The sequence below is a fragment of the Adelges cooleyi genome, unplaced genomic scaffold, assembly GCF_023614345.1.
Source record: "Adelges cooleyi isolate 19-005CV unplaced genomic scaffold, UGA_ACOO_1.1 ACOO_flye_CR_arks_rails_tigmint_CR_PRNA_21, whole genome shotgun sequence".
In the NCBI taxonomy this organism is placed as follows: Eukaryota; Metazoa; Arthropoda; class Insecta; order Hemiptera; family Adelgidae; genus Adelges; species Adelges cooleyi.
The window spans coordinates 7,595,063-7,613,909 of NW_026095871.1; the positions used below are offsets into that span (position 1 = coordinate 7,595,063).

General features: G+C 32.0%; 2 protein-coding genes across 2 annotated transcripts; both read right to left on the reverse strand.

Moving 5' to 3' along the window:
* Positions 1 to 529: 529 nt before the first annotated feature.
* On the reverse strand, positions 530 to 2,060 carry LOC126834926 (uncharacterized). Its single transcript, XM_050567152.1, has 4 exons — positions 1,926 to 2,060; positions 1,090 to 1,239; positions 848 to 1,009; positions 530 to 767 (listed from the first exon to the last, which is right to left on the reverse strand). The coding sequence occupies exons 1-4, from the start codon at positions 1,989 to 1,991 to the stop codon at positions 591 to 593; spliced, it is 555 nt and encodes a 184-aa protein (XP_050423109.1). The 5' UTR covers positions 1,992 to 2,060; the 3' UTR covers positions 530 to 590.
* Positions 2,061 to 12,091: 10,031 nt separating this feature from the next.
* On the reverse strand, positions 12,092 to 14,676 carry LOC126834925 (uncharacterized). Its single transcript, XM_050567151.1, has 5 exons — positions 14,576 to 14,676; positions 12,935 to 13,065; positions 12,707 to 12,856; positions 12,468 to 12,632; positions 12,092 to 12,353 (listed from the first exon to the last, which is right to left on the reverse strand). Exons 2-5 carry the CDS (start codon positions 13,001 to 13,003, stop codon positions 12,162 to 12,164), a joined length of 576 nt encoding a protein of 191 aa, XP_050423108.1. The 5' UTR covers positions 13,004 to 13,065; positions 14,576 to 14,676; the 3' UTR covers positions 12,092 to 12,161.
* Between the last annotated feature and the right edge of the window lie 4,171 nt (positions 14,677 to 18,847).

An 18,847-nucleotide genomic window follows, 5' to 3' on the forward strand; every position in this document is an offset into this window, starting at 1 on the left:
GAATTGTATTCGTTTTAATCAATTCAGTCAACACATTGACTGTTTATCTATTAGGTAGAATTCTAAAAATTATTCTCTTGCTAAGGTTGTCAAATAGTACCTACAGATATAATATGAAGGGCACAGGGGAAGAAGGGTAGTAGTCCATGTATGAAAGTTTTAGAGTATAGCAAAAACAAAGTTCGTGAATTCCTCTCCCTCTTACATAAGAACAAAAAAAAATCACATTAAGTGCTATTCTACTAAATAATGTATTTATTTAAACAATCTATTGACACAAAAAAAACAAATTAATGGCATGTATTGAAAAAAAAATGTTCTTAAATGGACTACTATCCTTCTTCCCCTGTGCCCTTCATATTATTTTGTTCATTGGCGAAACTATCAAACATAGTAATAGGAATATATCTGGATTTAAATACTATAAACGCGTCTGTCTTATCTAATGTTTGAAGTAGGTATAATCTTGCCGAAATGAGACATAAATACAACTAAAACAAATTAAATTTATTTATGTGAATAGGCGCTCTTTGCTCAAATGATCAAAAAATGCATCAACAGGTCTCGTCCTGGACTTGATGTACAACCGCTTAGTTGCACGTGGAATGATTCAATTTGAACGAATCTCCTGTATGAACAACGGCACAGATGTTTTCGGAAAGTTTCGTATTAGGCTTTTCAAATGTAATATTCATTTTACGGCAACCGTACGGTAGTAAGGCATGGTGTTTGGACGCTAACTTGCCTATTTGTATGACAAACTTCTCCTGAAAACCGCCGAATGAAAGTTTTAAAATGAATATTAAAGTTTCGTACACTCGCACCGATTAAGAGATGTAAATTTTACCGATTTAATTGGGCATTTGTAATCACTGTTTAAGAATTTTCGGACAACCGGGTAAAAAATCAAATCCGTGAAGGTGACGACACAAAAGCTGGCCTTTTGTGTACTATAAACGGGATTCTTTGTCCATACGTCGTTGGTTTTCTGGTAGACGTCGATGGACACCTGGAAAACAAGAAATCGCAAAATATGGGCGTCTGTTCTTATTGCGATAATTATACAGCGTTGCTTGCCAAAACGTCTACCTGAAAATCGTCTTCCCAATTTACAGGCGTGAGAAATTCAAAATACCCACGTCCGATTGTCGTGGCAGCTGAATAATTGTAGCTTGTATCCATTAACTTGCGGTTCACAACATTGTCACAGGTCCAGAGTTCTTCGACTGTTAGAATGTACTGAAACATTAATAATTGTTGAATTTTTTTATCATAATCAAATCGTTATAATATGTATATTTTTTCCATGTTCAATAACAAAATATATACATATTAGCGTGTATTGGAAGTTCACTACAAAAATCATTCAAAATCCCACTTTTAACCCTTATACCATATAGTTATATAGTGTTTGGGAGAAAAAATAGGGTTGGCCGTAAAATCCATTATATCGATTACTTGAGAACTGAAATCAACTAATTTTTCTGTAACCTATCATACACAAGACCCAGGATAAAGTCGTGCACTGAAACAGAATTTCATTAAATAAGACATTTTAAAAATGGCAATCGATCATATTTTATCACGATAGTAAAAATTGAGGTATTCCTGTACTTCAAACACAAATTTTGATTTTTTTAATTTTAACAAATTATTAAGGGAAACGGACAAAAAAGTGTCAATATTTTTTACTAAATAATAGATAAATTATGAATATGTCAATTTAATAGGCAAAGACATCAATATATTAAACATAAATTATATTTTAAAAAGCTTCGCAAAGTCATATAAATATGTATACAAGAGACAGAGAAGATTTAAAAGGATTTACAATAAATTCTAAAAAGAACTTTGTCTTCAAGTCTTCATATTTATGAAATGTTGCCCTTTCTGTCCCAACTTAACGAATATAATTGCACTCTTACCGTTTCTGCCGTAATGATAGTACAATAAATCATTAAAAACATAACATATTTAGCTTCCAGTGACATTTTGATTTTCGACCTAATCGTTTTGAAGACGAATTTTAAATGAAAAAATATTGCACTGGTGACCGGAAACGTGTGTGCACCGATTTTTACCATATACTCACAACGAGTTGATTTAATGTTTGGCTCATTGCCATTCTGCGGCAATTCTGTTTGTGTACAATAGTATCTATATCATATGAAATTATTATAATTGTAATAATTACAATCATAATAATCAAAATTTCCAATTAAATATGCCGTAACTCGATGTTATACTTTAATGTATCGAGGATGAGCAGGTGCGAGGTCAAATCCTCGAGTATTTGACCTCGCACGGAATTCTCAAATCACAAGCAGGGTTGTTATACTTAAAACAAACTGTTTTAATGGCTCGTAAAAACTATAAAGATACAGATACTTAAATTTTTTTAAATAACTTACCTGAATATTTTCATCCAATTCTTAGGCAAAGTTCGAACCTTGGAAGTCTTTGGTGGGGTACAGTATTTTAATAGATCCGCGTGTCTTCCACAAATCATAAAAAATTTGAAAAAAATATGATAATTTAAAATATAATAGTTATTATGTCGTTTAAAATTCTGTAAAAACAATTAATTTTTATAATTAATGATACCAACGATTAAAAATAAAATACATTGTTATTAATGGTAACATTTAAGTAGTATCACGTGCAAAACTTAATACTTATGATACAGTTAAATACCAATTAAGATTAAGAATATAGAGGTTGGAGATAAGGGCAAAAATATATTGAAGCGATTATACTTGTGCAAAAATAAAACACGGCTTCAAACAAATAATACTATATTTTACAATGTGTGTAATATATTTAATGACAATTTTTATAATATGGTAAAAGATGAATAGATATATAGTGATACAATAATTATAAAGTATGATGTATAGTGGGAGTATGAAGTTGTTGGAATCTATTGGAATTGGAATATAATGTTTTAGACCAGCGTAGGTACGGATCGCTCATAGTAAGTTAATTAGTACTATAACCCCTTGTAATACATTGTGCATTGGACATTGGGTTTTACAACCATGTGTTTTTATTTTGGATGTCATTACTCAAGATAACTTTTAATCACTAGGTTAATTAAATCTTCGAGTAGAAAGTCTATAGGTCAGACATTGTACACACAAAATAGGTACTTTATGAGGTCAAAAATCAAAACTAGTTCCTCCATTTCTCCGAGTTCTGAAATTTAGACTGAGTAGTGCACTGGGCTTAGTGTTATTATTTATTTCCTATTTAGTTTGAGCAATGCATATTCTCAATGTCGTGTTCCGGAAAAATTTAACTGATGAAACGGAACTGATAAATTTATATCTCGTTATCGTTCCTATCTAGATCTGGTGATAACGTTTTAAATTATATTGTTCCGCTTCAATTTCAACAATAACGTTACCGAAGAAACGTTTATACCAAAGTTACGGAACAAATAAAATTGCTTCCTTTCCTGTATATACGTATTGTTCCGGCGGAAACTTGTTTAACTACACTATTCTGTTTTCGAGCCCAGAACTACATATTATTATGTAGACTTATGATTGCACGTAGATGGTTTGCTTTGAACGATTCTGCATTACGATAAGAAGAACAAATACTTTCGGCATAGCTCGTGTTAGAGTTTTCAATAGAACCCTTAACGCTATTTATATCAACCAAGTATAAGATGATATTCGAGAGATAGTTTGCTAAATGGAATAACATATTTTTCCTAAATAAAATTCTATAGTGGCGATTAGTCCTCAATAATATCGTTATATTATTATATAATATGTATTATTTAACGAAAGAGCGTTGTTACTTTTTTTATAAGACATTATATGACATCAGTATTCACAACGACCAGCTGAAAATATATATCTAGCTATTTTTTTTTTTATACCAGTGTTGGGTATTTTAACCATTCTGTCATTTATTCACTCAAGATACATCTAAAAAAACAAGGACAGTGTAAACCAGCACAGCCTAAACCAGTACATTATAAACTAAGCTCAATTATAAATTAGCATAGTTTAAACCAATGGGGTAAAAATCAAGTTCTGTCTAAACTAGTACAGTCTAAACCAAGCACAGTATAAACCAGCATTGTAAGAAATCACCTAAGTTGAGTCCAGTATCAACAGGTTGGCGTTGAAGCGTTTTCTTGAATGTGATTTTATAGGAAATTTTGCAACTATTGATTATATTTATTATAATATGTTAGCTCCTTTCAATGTAAGATATATACCTACTATGACCTACTATATGCCTTACTTACTGCCTCTCAAGATTTTCTAGGGGAACGAGTTGTTATATCTTATTTTACTGGTTCACGAGTGGTCAGTGACACAAGATTTGAGCCAGGATTTTGGCATAGCATGTTTTGTTCGAATTTACAACACTAAATTCTTGGACTCGTAATCAAGTTGCATGGAGGAAATCACATTCAAGAAAACGCTTCGATGCGAATTTGTGGACCCCACTTTGGTAATTTCTTACTGTACTGGTTTACACGGTGCTTGGTTTCGACTGTCAAATGACACACGTGTCATCCACGTGTCTTAACCATTTCTTTGGTTTGTGTTCTGTTGTTGGGATTGGTACCCGTCTTTGTAGACATTTCCATGGAATGGTTTGAACAAAAAGCTATCTCAACACAAACCAAAGAAATAGTGAAGTTAGGTGGGTGACGCATTTGTCATTTGGCAGCATGGAGTAGAAAAGCTTGTAGAGTTCTTGCTACATTTGAATTAAATTCACTCATAAAAACTACAATGGATTAAGAAGAAAGTAGTAAACTATTTTACTACTTAAACCCCACTCAAGATTTAATAATTGTTTGTAAACAGGTTTGATGAAAACGTGTCATGTGCACAGGTTTATTTGAATTTTAATGTTCCAATTACATTCCTTGAAATAATTGTAAACACAGCTGGTACATAGTATTATAACTGTTTTAAAGTGAATTGTCTTCATTTACGGTTACAGTTGTGCCAGCATTTACCGTAAACCCAAGACTTGGAAAACTTGTTTGCACGAATGTGTCAGGATCGAGGTTGGATTGTTTGGCTATATTTTTGAAGCATGACGTCTGAAAATATGTGTTAGTTTCGCGTTCAATTGTTGTCATAGAAACGATGCTCTTCGTAATGAGGTATTCTAATGCGTCGTAATCGATTTCTATACTATTACTAGTTTCTCTTCTAAAATAAGCCACCTCGATATAATTCTTTAGGTATTCTAAAATGTTTCTGATAACGCTATTGAACGCAGTGTGTGGGAACAACCGACGAAAATATAAAACCGCACCTTGCATGCGCTCTATCACCGGATTGCTCTTTCTGATTTCTGACATGAACTCTTCAAGACATTCGACTTTTTTAAGAGAACGCCTCACCTCTGAGCATTGTTTTACGATAGAATTTTTATGATTGCACCACGTCATCAATAGATCAGCGAAATGGCAACTCATGAATTGGTATGCTCGTTGAACTTTGCGTTTTACGTTCTCTTCAGATACAATCCTCCGGTTGGCGTCGACCATCAGCAAGTCATCCAGACCATAGCGCTGGTCGTAGAATAAAATATCCAAGAAGTCCAAATCTTGCCAACCGCGGTGTCTTAGAAGCGCGTTCAGTTGCACGACCTGCGTTTTCGTGTCAGGAGTTTTATTCAAAACCGTAGTGCCCGTAGCCGGTTCATAAGTAAACCCTAGGCGGCTGTAATCCGATATTAGGAACTCGCTTACAATGCTGTTTAACCTATCGTAGAGGTCGTCCATTTTGTCAGCGAAATTGGTTTGCCTTTCGTTAATCCACCATACTACCGATTTGGCCCAGCTATATGTGGAACTGCCGACACTCTTTTGATTCTGATATGACTTTGAACCACAAGACTTATTAAAATACACCGCCATTACATTGTCGTAGTCGTTCAGGAAATGGATAGTTTTTTCAATTTCTGTCGCGTGGTCGGGTTCTATGACTTGGCTCACGGAGTGGGGAATTTTGCTTAATTTGATTTCGTAGTCTTTGAAAGAATCAAGAAGGTCGTTTGTCGTTGTGATGTGAGGCGCTAAAAGGCTGAAATAGGAAAGCGCACCCTCCACGTACGTTACCAAATATTCCTTGCTGGCCAAGTCCCTGAAACAGACCACGCACGTTAACTTTTCACGGTCCGTCTCCATCTGTCGGCACTTGAGACCTATGCTCTTAACGTACAGGCTATACGTCATGAACATTAAGGCGCATTTGCAGCTCAGAAATCCGTAGGCTTGATGAATTTTGGAATCTACATTTGTTTCGGTTACTAACCGTGCTAGCAAGCGGTTTACATTGTAAGTGACACCGTTCTCCACGATTTGCAAAGGATCCAGCTCGGCCCATCCTGGACGACTCAGCAACTCGCTTATCTGTTGCACGTGGTCTTGCCCGTTCTTGATCGACGAAGAGGTGCTCGCACGAAAAGCCAAAGTGTAAAAAAGACAACGAGCCAACATTGTTGTGTCGAAATTAAAATGCATACTAAATTTCGATCTGTGAAGGTAATTTCCCGAAATTCCCTTACTCCGAATGGCTTTCACTGCACAAGTCTGATTTTTGAACCCTTCGACTGATCAAGTTATGAACGATTAACATACACTTCAAGACACGTATACTATTTAAACCGATGTGTACGTCACCGACAATCGAAGCGCTCAGCAAATTAGTTTACTGTATAAAAACTTCCCAAAGATAAACTAACAAATTATTTCCACAATACCGTGTTATTTAACGATCAAATGGCAATGTGGATAGCACACTTGGCTTCGTTGCCTACGTTGAATAATATACTTTTGTAGGTGTTTAAAGCTGAATACATACAGAACGCCGTATAGTAAACTGTATGTACATTGTACCTATATTGTATGAAGTAAAATATACCATATACCTGATGTTAGTAGGATTTATAGGTATGATATTTTAATTAGCTTCGATGCGGAGCTGAGTTTTTAATTTTGTGTCTGTACATTAATATGTTGTAAGCTACAGAACCGATTTATTTTTGTAACAACTCTATATATGTAGATCAGAAATCGTACCTTATTGGACCAACATTTTAAAAAGTTCATCCCTTCTCCTTCAAAAACAAGAAAAACACCTAAAAAATTTACATATTTTTCAACTTAAAATTACAGCGCTTCACAACTTGTTACAAATTTGTATAGAATATTCTTGAGACATGGTACTGCCATTAAACGTTGACAACCTAAACAAATATCACAAACCCTTTCCCCTAGAAGGGGTGGAAACGTTTCCTTATTTCGCTTCGAGGTGAAGTTTTAGGAGGTTAGGTCTGAAAATTAGGTATGTTTTGTTTTCAATTATTGTACTACGTGTTAACTGTTTATATGTTATTTTAAGTACTAAAAAGAACTTAAAATACTTACGGTATAATTAAAGTTTATACAAATTTTAGTTTAACCTGTTAAATTTGAAAATGTGGGACACTTGTTACACAGAAAAAAAATATTAAATAACAACAAAAGTCACGATAAATAAATATGAACAAGTGGCAAAACCTTGGTTTTCATCAAGTTGCGTTTTTGATTTACCCGGAACTGAACGTATAAAATAAAATTTATTTTTTTGTTTGTTTCGCCAACGGATTAATCCATAATGTAAAACATGTTGTGGCCCAACGAATCGGACGTCAGTATGATCTAAGCGTATGCTCATTCTCTCTCTCTCTCTTTTATTGTTAGTAGAAATTTAGACTTGAGAGCATGTGTGGATAGAATCATAATTTCATACCTAATCAATGTTTTTTACAAATTGATCCGACCGTTTTTTTGCAAAGATATAGCAAATCAACTTTCTTAACTTCCGTTTCTGTTTATTAACTACCTGAAAATCGTATCTAACATCAAAAGAGTATAAACAAATCAAATTACTTAGCAATATAAACAGTTCTAAAGAATTTAATATTAGGTGTAATGATGTGATGTTAAACGGCATTATGATAAACTAGGACTTGAGTCCATTACAAAACGTTTTACTAACATTTGTAAAAACACTTGTTGACGACGAGTCGTGACTTCCGGTATGACTCTGCTGTATAGATATAAAAATAAAAGGAGATCGTCTGCGCGTAATCCGGCTCAGTCTATATTGCACGGTTTAAGATTATCTTTAATTACTCGTATTATCTTAAACCGTGGTCTGTTGTGAGCGCTAACGATCATAGCATTGCTACCTAATACGCTAGTGTATTTTTATTTTGTGATGGTTTTTTTAAAAAAAATATTTTATTCTTTACTATACGTATATATGTGTTGCTCGAGTTTTTTCTAAAAACGTAATTTACCTATTTATAATAAACTTTTTAGTTTACCCTCCACTATTTAGACCGAGTGTGGATTTTGGAATTTCATTAGGGTTCACAACTATTGCGAGTATTATTTGGTTTCATTGGTTTTATGAAACATTTTTCTGACGTTTTTTTTTAAATTTTTTATTGAAGAACAGTAATACGATGACAATATCAAAAATTACTAAGAATTCTTAGTGCGCATAACTGACCACCTGTCGATTTAGTTTAGGATGATGTAGAAAAAAAACAAAACTGTAATAGTGCACACATAAAAAGTGTATTTTAATAGTTGTTCCAACTTGTATACATGCTACGCGACACAAAGCTCTCTGTGTGATATATGTTAGTTAATATTGTTGCATGTCGGATGATTCGGTTTGAACGATTCGGCCACGTGAAGAACGATGCAAACGCTTTCGGAATGTTTCGCATTGGGGTTTTCAAGCGTTACGTTCAGACTGAGACAGCCGAACGAAAAAAACAGATTGTGTTTAAACGATAATCTGCTGATTTGAACTGTGTGTCTTTCCTGAATAAAATACAATATTACGGTGTATGGAAAATATAGCGTTGGCGTTGATTTTATAGTAACAATAGTGCATAATTTTTTATAGACGGTCCCCTGTGTCTCCCCACGGTTACTTGCTTCCCTGTTACCTATATAAGGTAATAAGGCGCGTGTGCTTATATACAGTCAGTATATGCTATTACTTTTTTTTTGGGGCATTTGAAATCCGCGTTCAAAACCGCACGGAACATCGGATGGAATACCAAGTCTGTGGCCATTACAATGCAAAGGCTGGTTTTTTGTATACAGAAACTTGGCGCTCTCGACCACGCACCTTTTGATTTCTGGTACACTTCAATGGATACCTTTAAAATGTTTGTAAAAAACGGTTAATCAATGTGTGATATTTTTATATATTATATATGTATTAATATTTTACTACTTAAATCAAACCTGGAAATTTTTTTCCCATTCTATAGTCGTCAACATGTCTACATAGCCATGCCCGCTGGTCGTAGCGGCTGTGTAATTGTAATTGGTGTTAATGATATTGCGGTTCGAAACATTGTCGCAGTTCCGAATCTCCTCAACTGTTATAATGTACTGAAATGGAAATAACTTTTAATTAATAAAACAACTGTTTTCCGACAATTGGACAATTGATTTACAAAAATTGTATTCGACTTTTTTATGTATAAAATGAATGTCCAATTCTGAAAAATACACATATACCTATTACTTATTATCCATGTAATTATTTATCGACTAGTATATTATAAGAAAAAGCCAGTACTGCGATGTCGGCACATAGTTGGGGTGGAGAATATTGGGGAGGGGATAGTCACAGGTCTACAGAAATTATTACAACTGAATGTAATGCGAAACAACTTTCAAATAAATGCCTCGATGCGAGAACAATACCTTCTCAGCTCCGCGTCGAAGCTAAAAACATAATACATAGTGTTGAAATGTTTTTCAGTGAATTAAAGCGACTCTAAATTGCAATTTTTATACTTGATCTAGCTGTGGTTAATTCGCGTTAACTTAATATTAATTAAATCCAACTCTAGACATAACATTGAACTAACAAGCGTTACATAAAAGTAATTTATTGTATAGTCTTACCGTTTTGGCTGTGATAACACAACACAGCAACGTCTTAAGAAATATAATAGTGGCTTTTAATAATGTCATGTCGGTAAATTGCTTTTGAGAATTTTGTTAAACCGATTGTTTCAGCATAAAAATATTAAATGAACGCTTTTGAATGTGTTGCCGGAAATTTATTTCTATGCTATAACATTTTTAGTACCATCGCGGCAGTGCATCTTAATGCTTCAATGGACAGCCAATTATTATTATTTTTTTTTTTTTGCCATTTGATGTACAACAATAGTATATCATGCGACACGCGATTGTAAAAAAAAAAAAAATCGTTTATAGTTCAGTAGAATTTTTTATGCACTGAAAAATATTTCATATAATAATTGCACTTTTTTGTGTATACCTACTAATATATAATTGTACACTTTCGCTTAAAATCGTACAATACTTATTCGTTAATAAATTATAAAAAACACAATTAACATATGTCAAAAAAAACAAATAAACAAACAAAACAACTGGATACTTTTTTATTTTTCATCTGATAATACTTATTTTTTTCATATAATATTATAACTCTCTATTTTCCTAAAAAAAAAAAAAATAATAATATTCACATAATATATTGTCATTATTTATTTATATTGGTACTTTTAGATGAACACAGTATGCTGTAGATATGTACAAAATATTTCAAAAATATATATGAAAAACCTTGAACTATGCAAAACAAACTTTTGAATTTGGTTTCTTTAAAATGTAATTCAAATTCGTAGCTTTTATAGCTGTTTTTCAGGCCATTTAATAAAAAAGATACACGAACTTCCGGACCATAATTATAAGTTAACACATTAATTTATTTATTTGCTAATAATCCAAGTCGATGATACATAATTTGGTATTTTGGTAAAGTAGCAAAATTGAATTCAAATTCTGACCCAGAAATAATACTTGGTAATACCTGGTCAATTTGTGTGCCATAACGACTTCCAACGAAAAATCCTAATGGATGACCAAATGACATTTTATAATATTTGTGATGCTTAGAAAATAATGGTTATATTATGTTGTACACACTCCATTTATTTATCTACCCGACCTTCACAATTTTTTTTTGTATTTAGCTATTTGAGTCATTACTATCCAGTTATCTCTGATCAAACTAATAAAAACGATTGTAGTGTTTGAACGTTTTTTTTTTTATCGATATTTGAATTCTTTGAAAGTTTAAAAACCGTTATTTGTGAAGTGTATTAACTAATATATTAACTATAATATACATATTTTATTTTGAGTCATTTAACTTGTCATCTATCATGGTCATCTTATTTTAGATGCGATGCGAAGCTTCTATGCTATTTTAGTAGTCTAACAAAAAATTGAATAGTTTACTATACCTACAAAACTTTATCTACATTTTATAATAAACGGATTGGATATATTTTGGAAACAGCTCAGCTATATTTGACACGTGAAAGCAGATTATTACGATATTACGATCATCAAATACATAATGTATGTATGAAATCACATTATACAATTATAGTTGATTGTTTTGTTTTAATACATTTTTGTGGGGGTTTTTTTTTTGAACTGAACTGCAATTTTCAAAACAGTAGTATTTAATTCATTTGTAGATATTTTTGTCATTAACTAAATCCACTGTTACTGTGTTATTTTGTACTTAACTGCAGCAACTTAAATTGTGTATACATTTATACAAATCAAAAGTATTTTAACATTAACTATAACAATATATTATTATAGATAATGAATTACGATATTTAATTTATAACAACATTGGGCTAGTTAACGATTTTTTTTAAGTATTGACTTAGCTATGTTAAAAGCCAAATTATGTGAGTAAATAACTCTGTTTATTTTAATTTGCTAAAAAACGAACAATAAGATAAGAAGAAATAATAAATAATTAGATCAAAGAACTTAAAGAACATTTTTAAAGTGATAGAATTATTAACATTATAATAACCATAATAACAGTTGAATTTTATTTATGACATCAACATTTTGTTTTAGTTTAATCAAATTGAAACTAGTAAATTAAATTCATGTGAATATATTATTATTATGAAATTTATACAAGATAAAAATAAATATATAATAAATTCATCACACCGCATAAATTGTTAAAAGAAACCCTATTCTTATTATGATGAGTGCTTAATAGCTTTTTCAACGACGTTGAGTATAATTAGTGCGAGTTATCTAAAGGCAAACTGCACGTTGGATGATTCAGAGAAAATGAAGTGCCAGAATGAAAAATCATACAGAGGTTTTCTATGTGATCGTCATGCTGTTGAGTAGACACAATTTTCCAACAACCGAACGGCAACAGAGGTCTGTATTTGGTAGCAAACTTACTGCCACTAATAGCAAATCTGGTCTGAATAAAAAAAAAAAAAACAATATATAATATTACTTATTGGTTAAACGACGGTATACCGCAATATAATAATGGTTTACTAATGGTTTATATGTATAAAATACTGGCGTTTACTTTAGATATTGGACATTGTTCGTCGATCCGCATAAACATTTTTCGAAAAAGCGGACAAAGCAACATGTCCGAGGCCAACAACAAACAAAAGTTCATTCTCTGTGAACTTAAGTCGGGGTCTCTTACCCACGTGCCGTTTGTGTCCTTAAAGACGTCCATGGTTAGCTAGAAGAAGATAAACACAAGACTGACGGGTGTATATTTTTCATGTTGTGTATGTATACACAATTACTGCATACCATCATGTTGTCTTCGTCTTGGAAAGGCATAACTATTTCATAATACCCACGACCTACGCCGGTAGCGGCCGAATAGTTGTATTTAGCGTCGATCAACTTACGGGTGGAGTTTTTGTCACATATTTTGAACTGTTCCACGATTATCTCGTACTGCGGGCAAAATCAATTTAGTTATTTTCAACAGCAAATAACAAAAAAAAAAAAAATATTGAACGATAACCGTCTTACCATATCTGCCGTCATGGTGAAATAAAGCAGAGCAATTGAAATATATTGTTTGACGCCCATAAGATTCATGGTGGTGGAATTAAAATATAAAACTGTGGAATTCCAAAAAAAAACTACTGCTTCTGAGTTGACTGTAAAATAAAAATGTGTAACGAAGTTATAAACTATATTAGAAAAGTAGCTTAATACAAAGTGTTAAAATATAAGTGTCAGTCTAAATACTCAAATACCAAAATGAACTTGATGGTTTATTATTGCCACTATCGTTCACTTTACAAACTACAAATAACCACATCTCTGCGTTCAGTATTTTTAAACTTGTACTTACTGATAGCAAATAAAGGTAAGCCCAAGAGCGATTTTATTTACCGATGAAAAGTTAAATGCACATTTGCCAAAAGTTTATATATTTGTATCTGACACTTTTAACAATCTTGGGGTCTTTACTAAACTAGTTTTTCATACTTATTATAAATTGTATTTTTCAAAACTTTATTATTGCTTATTTTACCTATAGTCGACATCTATAAATTTGTATTGTGTTACATTAAGTTGTATTCTAAAGTTTTAGCTTCTGTTCGAAGCTGGGAATATTTTAAACTCGTAATGATGTGTTAATTTTTTTTCATAGCTTGGCTGATTTTATCAGTTGATAAGTAACTTTAACTGGAAAATTTATTAGGAATTTTAAAATTAAAAAGCTTACTTTTTCTCTCTCATAAACGAGGAAAAAAAAAATTTATTAAATTTATTTAGAAATATAATTCAGTGACATTTGTATGTCTCTATAACTTGCTGAACTTCCCTTAGAATTGGTAAAATCTACTAAAAGTAAAAAATTAATTGATTTTAAAGGCAAATTTAGGTATAAAACTTTGTATTTTAGTCTATTAACTAAGAACTTAATTACGTTTTAAAAAGCTATGTGTTAATTTATTTCTACATTTTTTTTTTGCCATTCCTAATGTCAATGTTTGGTGTAGGTATTTTTTTTTTAATGTATTACTTACAATATTGTATTTTTGTTAAAACTTCAATTATATATTTGTATTTTATTTAATAAAGTATTTTTTTGTAAAGTTGTAATGTATATGAGTTAATATTTGTTAAAACGTGGATTTTTTTTAATTTTAATAAATTTGTGACTTCATAGTTCGTTAAATTGCTTATGAAACAAAACGTGTGAAACTCTGTAAACATCCAAACTCTCAACGATTTGATAGAGTTGTGTAATGAAAAAAAATATCGTTCAAGGTGTTCGTCACGAAATTATTAATAAATGATATATCTGATGAGCATAGTGATTTTTCTACGCTGTAGGCATAAAACGTGTCATCTAAATTTATCATCATAGTTTCGACTAATGTGTTAAATTCATCTAACGCGAAAATTACAAGTAACGTGTGTACCTATCCGTTAAATTATTCCAGTAGTCCTACAAGGTTTGCTGGTCACATATAATACACACTAATATATGTACTTGTCGGACGGCCGCAGTGCTTACCGTACAAAACGGTTATGCATACAATTATATTTTAGTAACCAAATGTTTTGCACCGAATCGCATTGGACGGCACAAGCGTATGCAATTGAAACATCTTAAATGTAAATTAAAAAACGGTTAAAAATAAGTGTACTCACCTATTGTTTTTGATGCTGTTGTGTATTTTTCCCTGAAAAACCTACGAGCGACTTGACAAACTTTTATCAACAGTTAAATCATGCACAAATGCAAACCGTTCGTCACACTGGTCGGATTAAAATTGAACCGTCGAATGTGCTCGAAAATCGAAAACGGTTTACAATTTTATACTATACACCCATGTATCAAGGTTATTATATTTCACCCAGTGAGAACAAATTGATATCGAATTACAGGATATAGGTACCTACTAGGAGATTACTATGGTACAGGATGTCGCCTAATGATAATATTGTTATTGAAATGGGATTTTCCAATATAAAATTTGCGATTAGGCTAAATCCATTAATGTCGATCCGAAGTTTCTGCGCATTAACCAAAAGGTCGTTTCGGTGATTGGACAACTCGGTCGAATGGTAGTTTTTGGTCAAAACCTAATTTCAGCCAACAAATGAAAGAAAGAAAAAAGTAAATAGTTTGTAAAATATAAACAAAAATAAAAACAACTTGCATGTTGTTGTAAACAAATTCATAAGCGAATTAAAAAAACCAGTACAGTGGGGTCGGTGCATAGTGGGGACGGAAAATAGTTGGGACGGGGCATATTGGGGACGGGGAGGTCACAGGTTTACAGGAATTTTTCAATCTGAAAGTGATAAAATCACTTTCGAAAAAAACCAGTACAGTGGGGTCGGTGCATAGTGGGGACGGAGCATAGTTGGGTCGGGGCATTGTGGTGACGGGGAGGTCACAGGTTTACAGGAATTTTTAAATCTGAAAGTGATAAAATCACTTTCGAAAAAACGCTTCGATGCAAATTGGTAGTTAGTATTTTCAAGCCAGTACAGTCCAAACCAAGCACAGTATAAACCAGCAAAGTTAGAAAGTTTTAAATGAAGATTCTGTATTTACAAATGAGCATCAAAGCGTTTATTTGAAAGTGATTTTATCCGAGAGGACTAGTACAGTAGAGTATTGGCATAATGTAATCAAGGCAATGAGGAAACGGAGAGGTCACAGGTCTACAAGAATTATTATAAACAAAAGTGATAAAATTGAATAAAATCGCTTTCAAATAAATGCTTTGATGCTCATTTGTAAATACAGAATCTTCATTTAAAACTTTCTAACTTTGCTGGTTTATACTGTGCTTGGTTTGGACTGTACTGGCTTGAAAATACTTACTACCGATTTGCATCGAAGCGTTTTTTCGAAAGTGATTTTATCACTTTCAGATTTAAAAATTCCTGTAAACCTGTGACCTCCCCGTCACGTTTATGCCCCGACCCAACTATGCTCCGTCCCCACTATGCACCGACCCCACTGTACTGGTTTTTTTTTTTTTGCAAAAACTTAGTGGACCAAATAACACATATACAATGTCTTGTTATATTTTGTTGGAATGGTCGACAATTCATGTTTCAATCGTTTGTACTCCATAGTTTAAATTATAATCGCTTATTCTCAATAAAATTAATATTTATGTATTATATACTTCCATTAAAGCAATCTCACACAAACTATTTATACTTCACAGATTATATTATTTCAAAGCCTTATTATACTTCTATTTTACTAGATTGACAATGTACAAAATGAAATGCAACTAAAAAAACCTTTTCATAGATCCTTAAAATGTAAATGGTGGGATAGTGAAACGGGTTTTACCATTTAAATACATTAGAAAATCGCCGTTTTACTGCCTCATTCTGTATATTAATTTCTTGTTATTTTCTAAAGAAAAATCGATTTTCTTACATTTAAATTAAAATAAATCGTATACTGGTACTGTGATGGAGAAAACAATAAATTTTACCTACATTTATTACTTATTAGTTAAATATTACTAACGTGTATAACCACTAGCAATCGGCTGTTGCCTGTTATTTAACAATAACCTTTTATGGAGATTTTAAAAATTGTGTTTTTTTAATAATAGCATAGGAGCAGTATCATGATGTTAAATGTTCACAAGATTTGAGGTATTATCATTTATGACTTAATTATTATTAAAATTTATCTTAATAGTAATAGTACATAGTACATTTTTTAGTTGATAAACTAAAAAATTAAAATTAGCACGAAGCAGATTATCTAATATTAGACAATTTAAACAATCAAGCGTGAATATCTTTAAATGAATAACAGTATAACAATAAACAAAACATTAGTTTTCCTTTAAAAAAATTGTATAATAAAAAAAACATTTTGAGGCGGTATACTGCATAAAAACCAACACTTAATCTGAATCCAAAAAACAACAGTCCTCTTCATTATTTGCAGGTAGTTGGACATTATATACTCATAGTTACACTTCGGAAAGGTTATATAACGCAGGCTATAAAATAACGAGATAACGACAGTGGTTTTGTCGTATCACAATCATTAAGTGTCTTAATAAGTACACGGATAGGTTTTTTTCCCAAAAAATCGAGTTTCTACTATAATCAGTTACACGATTTAGTCGCCTATGATATCATGTAATAAACACAATATTATGATACCGATCATTGGGCCCTAACCTAATCTAACACGGATAGACGTTACCAACTGAAAGTTTTTAGTGTCTGTTCGTTTCTCACATCTGGTACACCGGGTTTTTAGTAAAAAAAAAAAAAAAATTGAATTTGTGTAAACTTTAAGTCAAAAGTGGTACTTGAGCACAAAACCTAATAGTATCATTCTGCATAGATATAAATAAAATTGTTTTAATGATTTGATCAATTTTTTTTAAAGATTTTAGGTGTTTTTGTTAAAATATACGAAATCTGCGAAAACACAGTTTCCGGGCAATTAAAAAAAAACTGTAGTGCCGAATTTTTTTCCCGTTTAATATGTTATGGGTACATATGAGTTCCAACTACTGGCAAATTTTCAACCCAAAAGTTTCAAAATTACCGCTAAAAACCCCGAAAAACAAAAAAAATTGTACCCCCCCTAGGGGGGTGGGAAATGGGTATAGTTTAAGTTTGACACAACTGACGTATGCGGGCATACCAAATAATTATTTCTTATACATTTCAACTCGATCCGACTATTTTTCTCGAAATTATAGCCAGTAAAAGTTCTAACTTAAAAACTCGTACGGTTTTTTTTTTGTTTTTTCTACTTTCGTCTGTGAAGAATTAAACTTTTTCAACTTTTACCCCCCCAAAGTACCAACTAGATGAAATTTGCGATTTATAGAGTTGCTACTCGAAGGAATTGGTCCAGTATTAAAAAAGTTACAGTGTATACAGATAAAAAAAAAACACACATCAGAGTAAAACCAATACCTTCTCGCTTTGCATCGAAGCTAAAAACGCTTCGATGCAAATCGGTAGTTAGTATTTTCAAGCCAGTACAGTCCAAACCAAGCACAGTATAAACCAGCAAAGTTAGAAAGTCTTAAATAAAGGTTCTGTATTTACAAATGAGCATCAAAGCGTTTATTTGAAAGCGATTTTATCCGAGAGGACTAGTACAGTAGAGTATTGGCATAATGTAATCAAGGCAATGAGGAAACGGAGAGGTCACAGGTCTACAAGAATTATTATAAACAAAAGTGATAAAATTGAATAAAATCGCTTTCAAATAAACGCTTTGATGCTCATTTGTAAATATAGAACCTTCATTTAAGACTTTCTAACTTTGCTGGTTTATACTGTGCTTGGTTTGGACTGTACTGGCTTGAAAATACTAACTACCGATTTGCATCGAAGCTAAAGTTGTAAATGTGTCTTTTATCATTTAAATATTTTAAATTTTTTGTCATTTTACTAGCCATATTGTTATATGTTATGTTCTGCTCAAAACTGTATATTTCCACCTTGTTTGGCATTAAGTTTTTAATAACAACATTAATCTCAATTAGGTATGGAAATTGCTCACAATGCCGCACTTAGGGTTTAAGAAGGTGGTTATGGTTACATTGTTGAACGGGCCATCATAACGAAACCCGATTTTTTAAATACTAGTTAAATATATTCACTTTGATGCAGACGTTTAATGGAAGAAGTTAGTTTAGCTACTGCAGTTATCATTGTATAATATGTAATAATATGAGGTCGAAAAAAGTGTTTTATAATATTCAAGACAATTTTCGTTTTATATTTTCTCATAGTGTAATAATACACTTCAATGTAAAACTTATTTATACACTATTTTTAATTCTTAATTACATACCAATTTAAATTTATGATGTATTTTTATAGCGAATGAACAAAACTTGATGGACTTGCATCTGATATGCCATAAAAAAAAACATTATGCAAACATGAAAATTGACAATA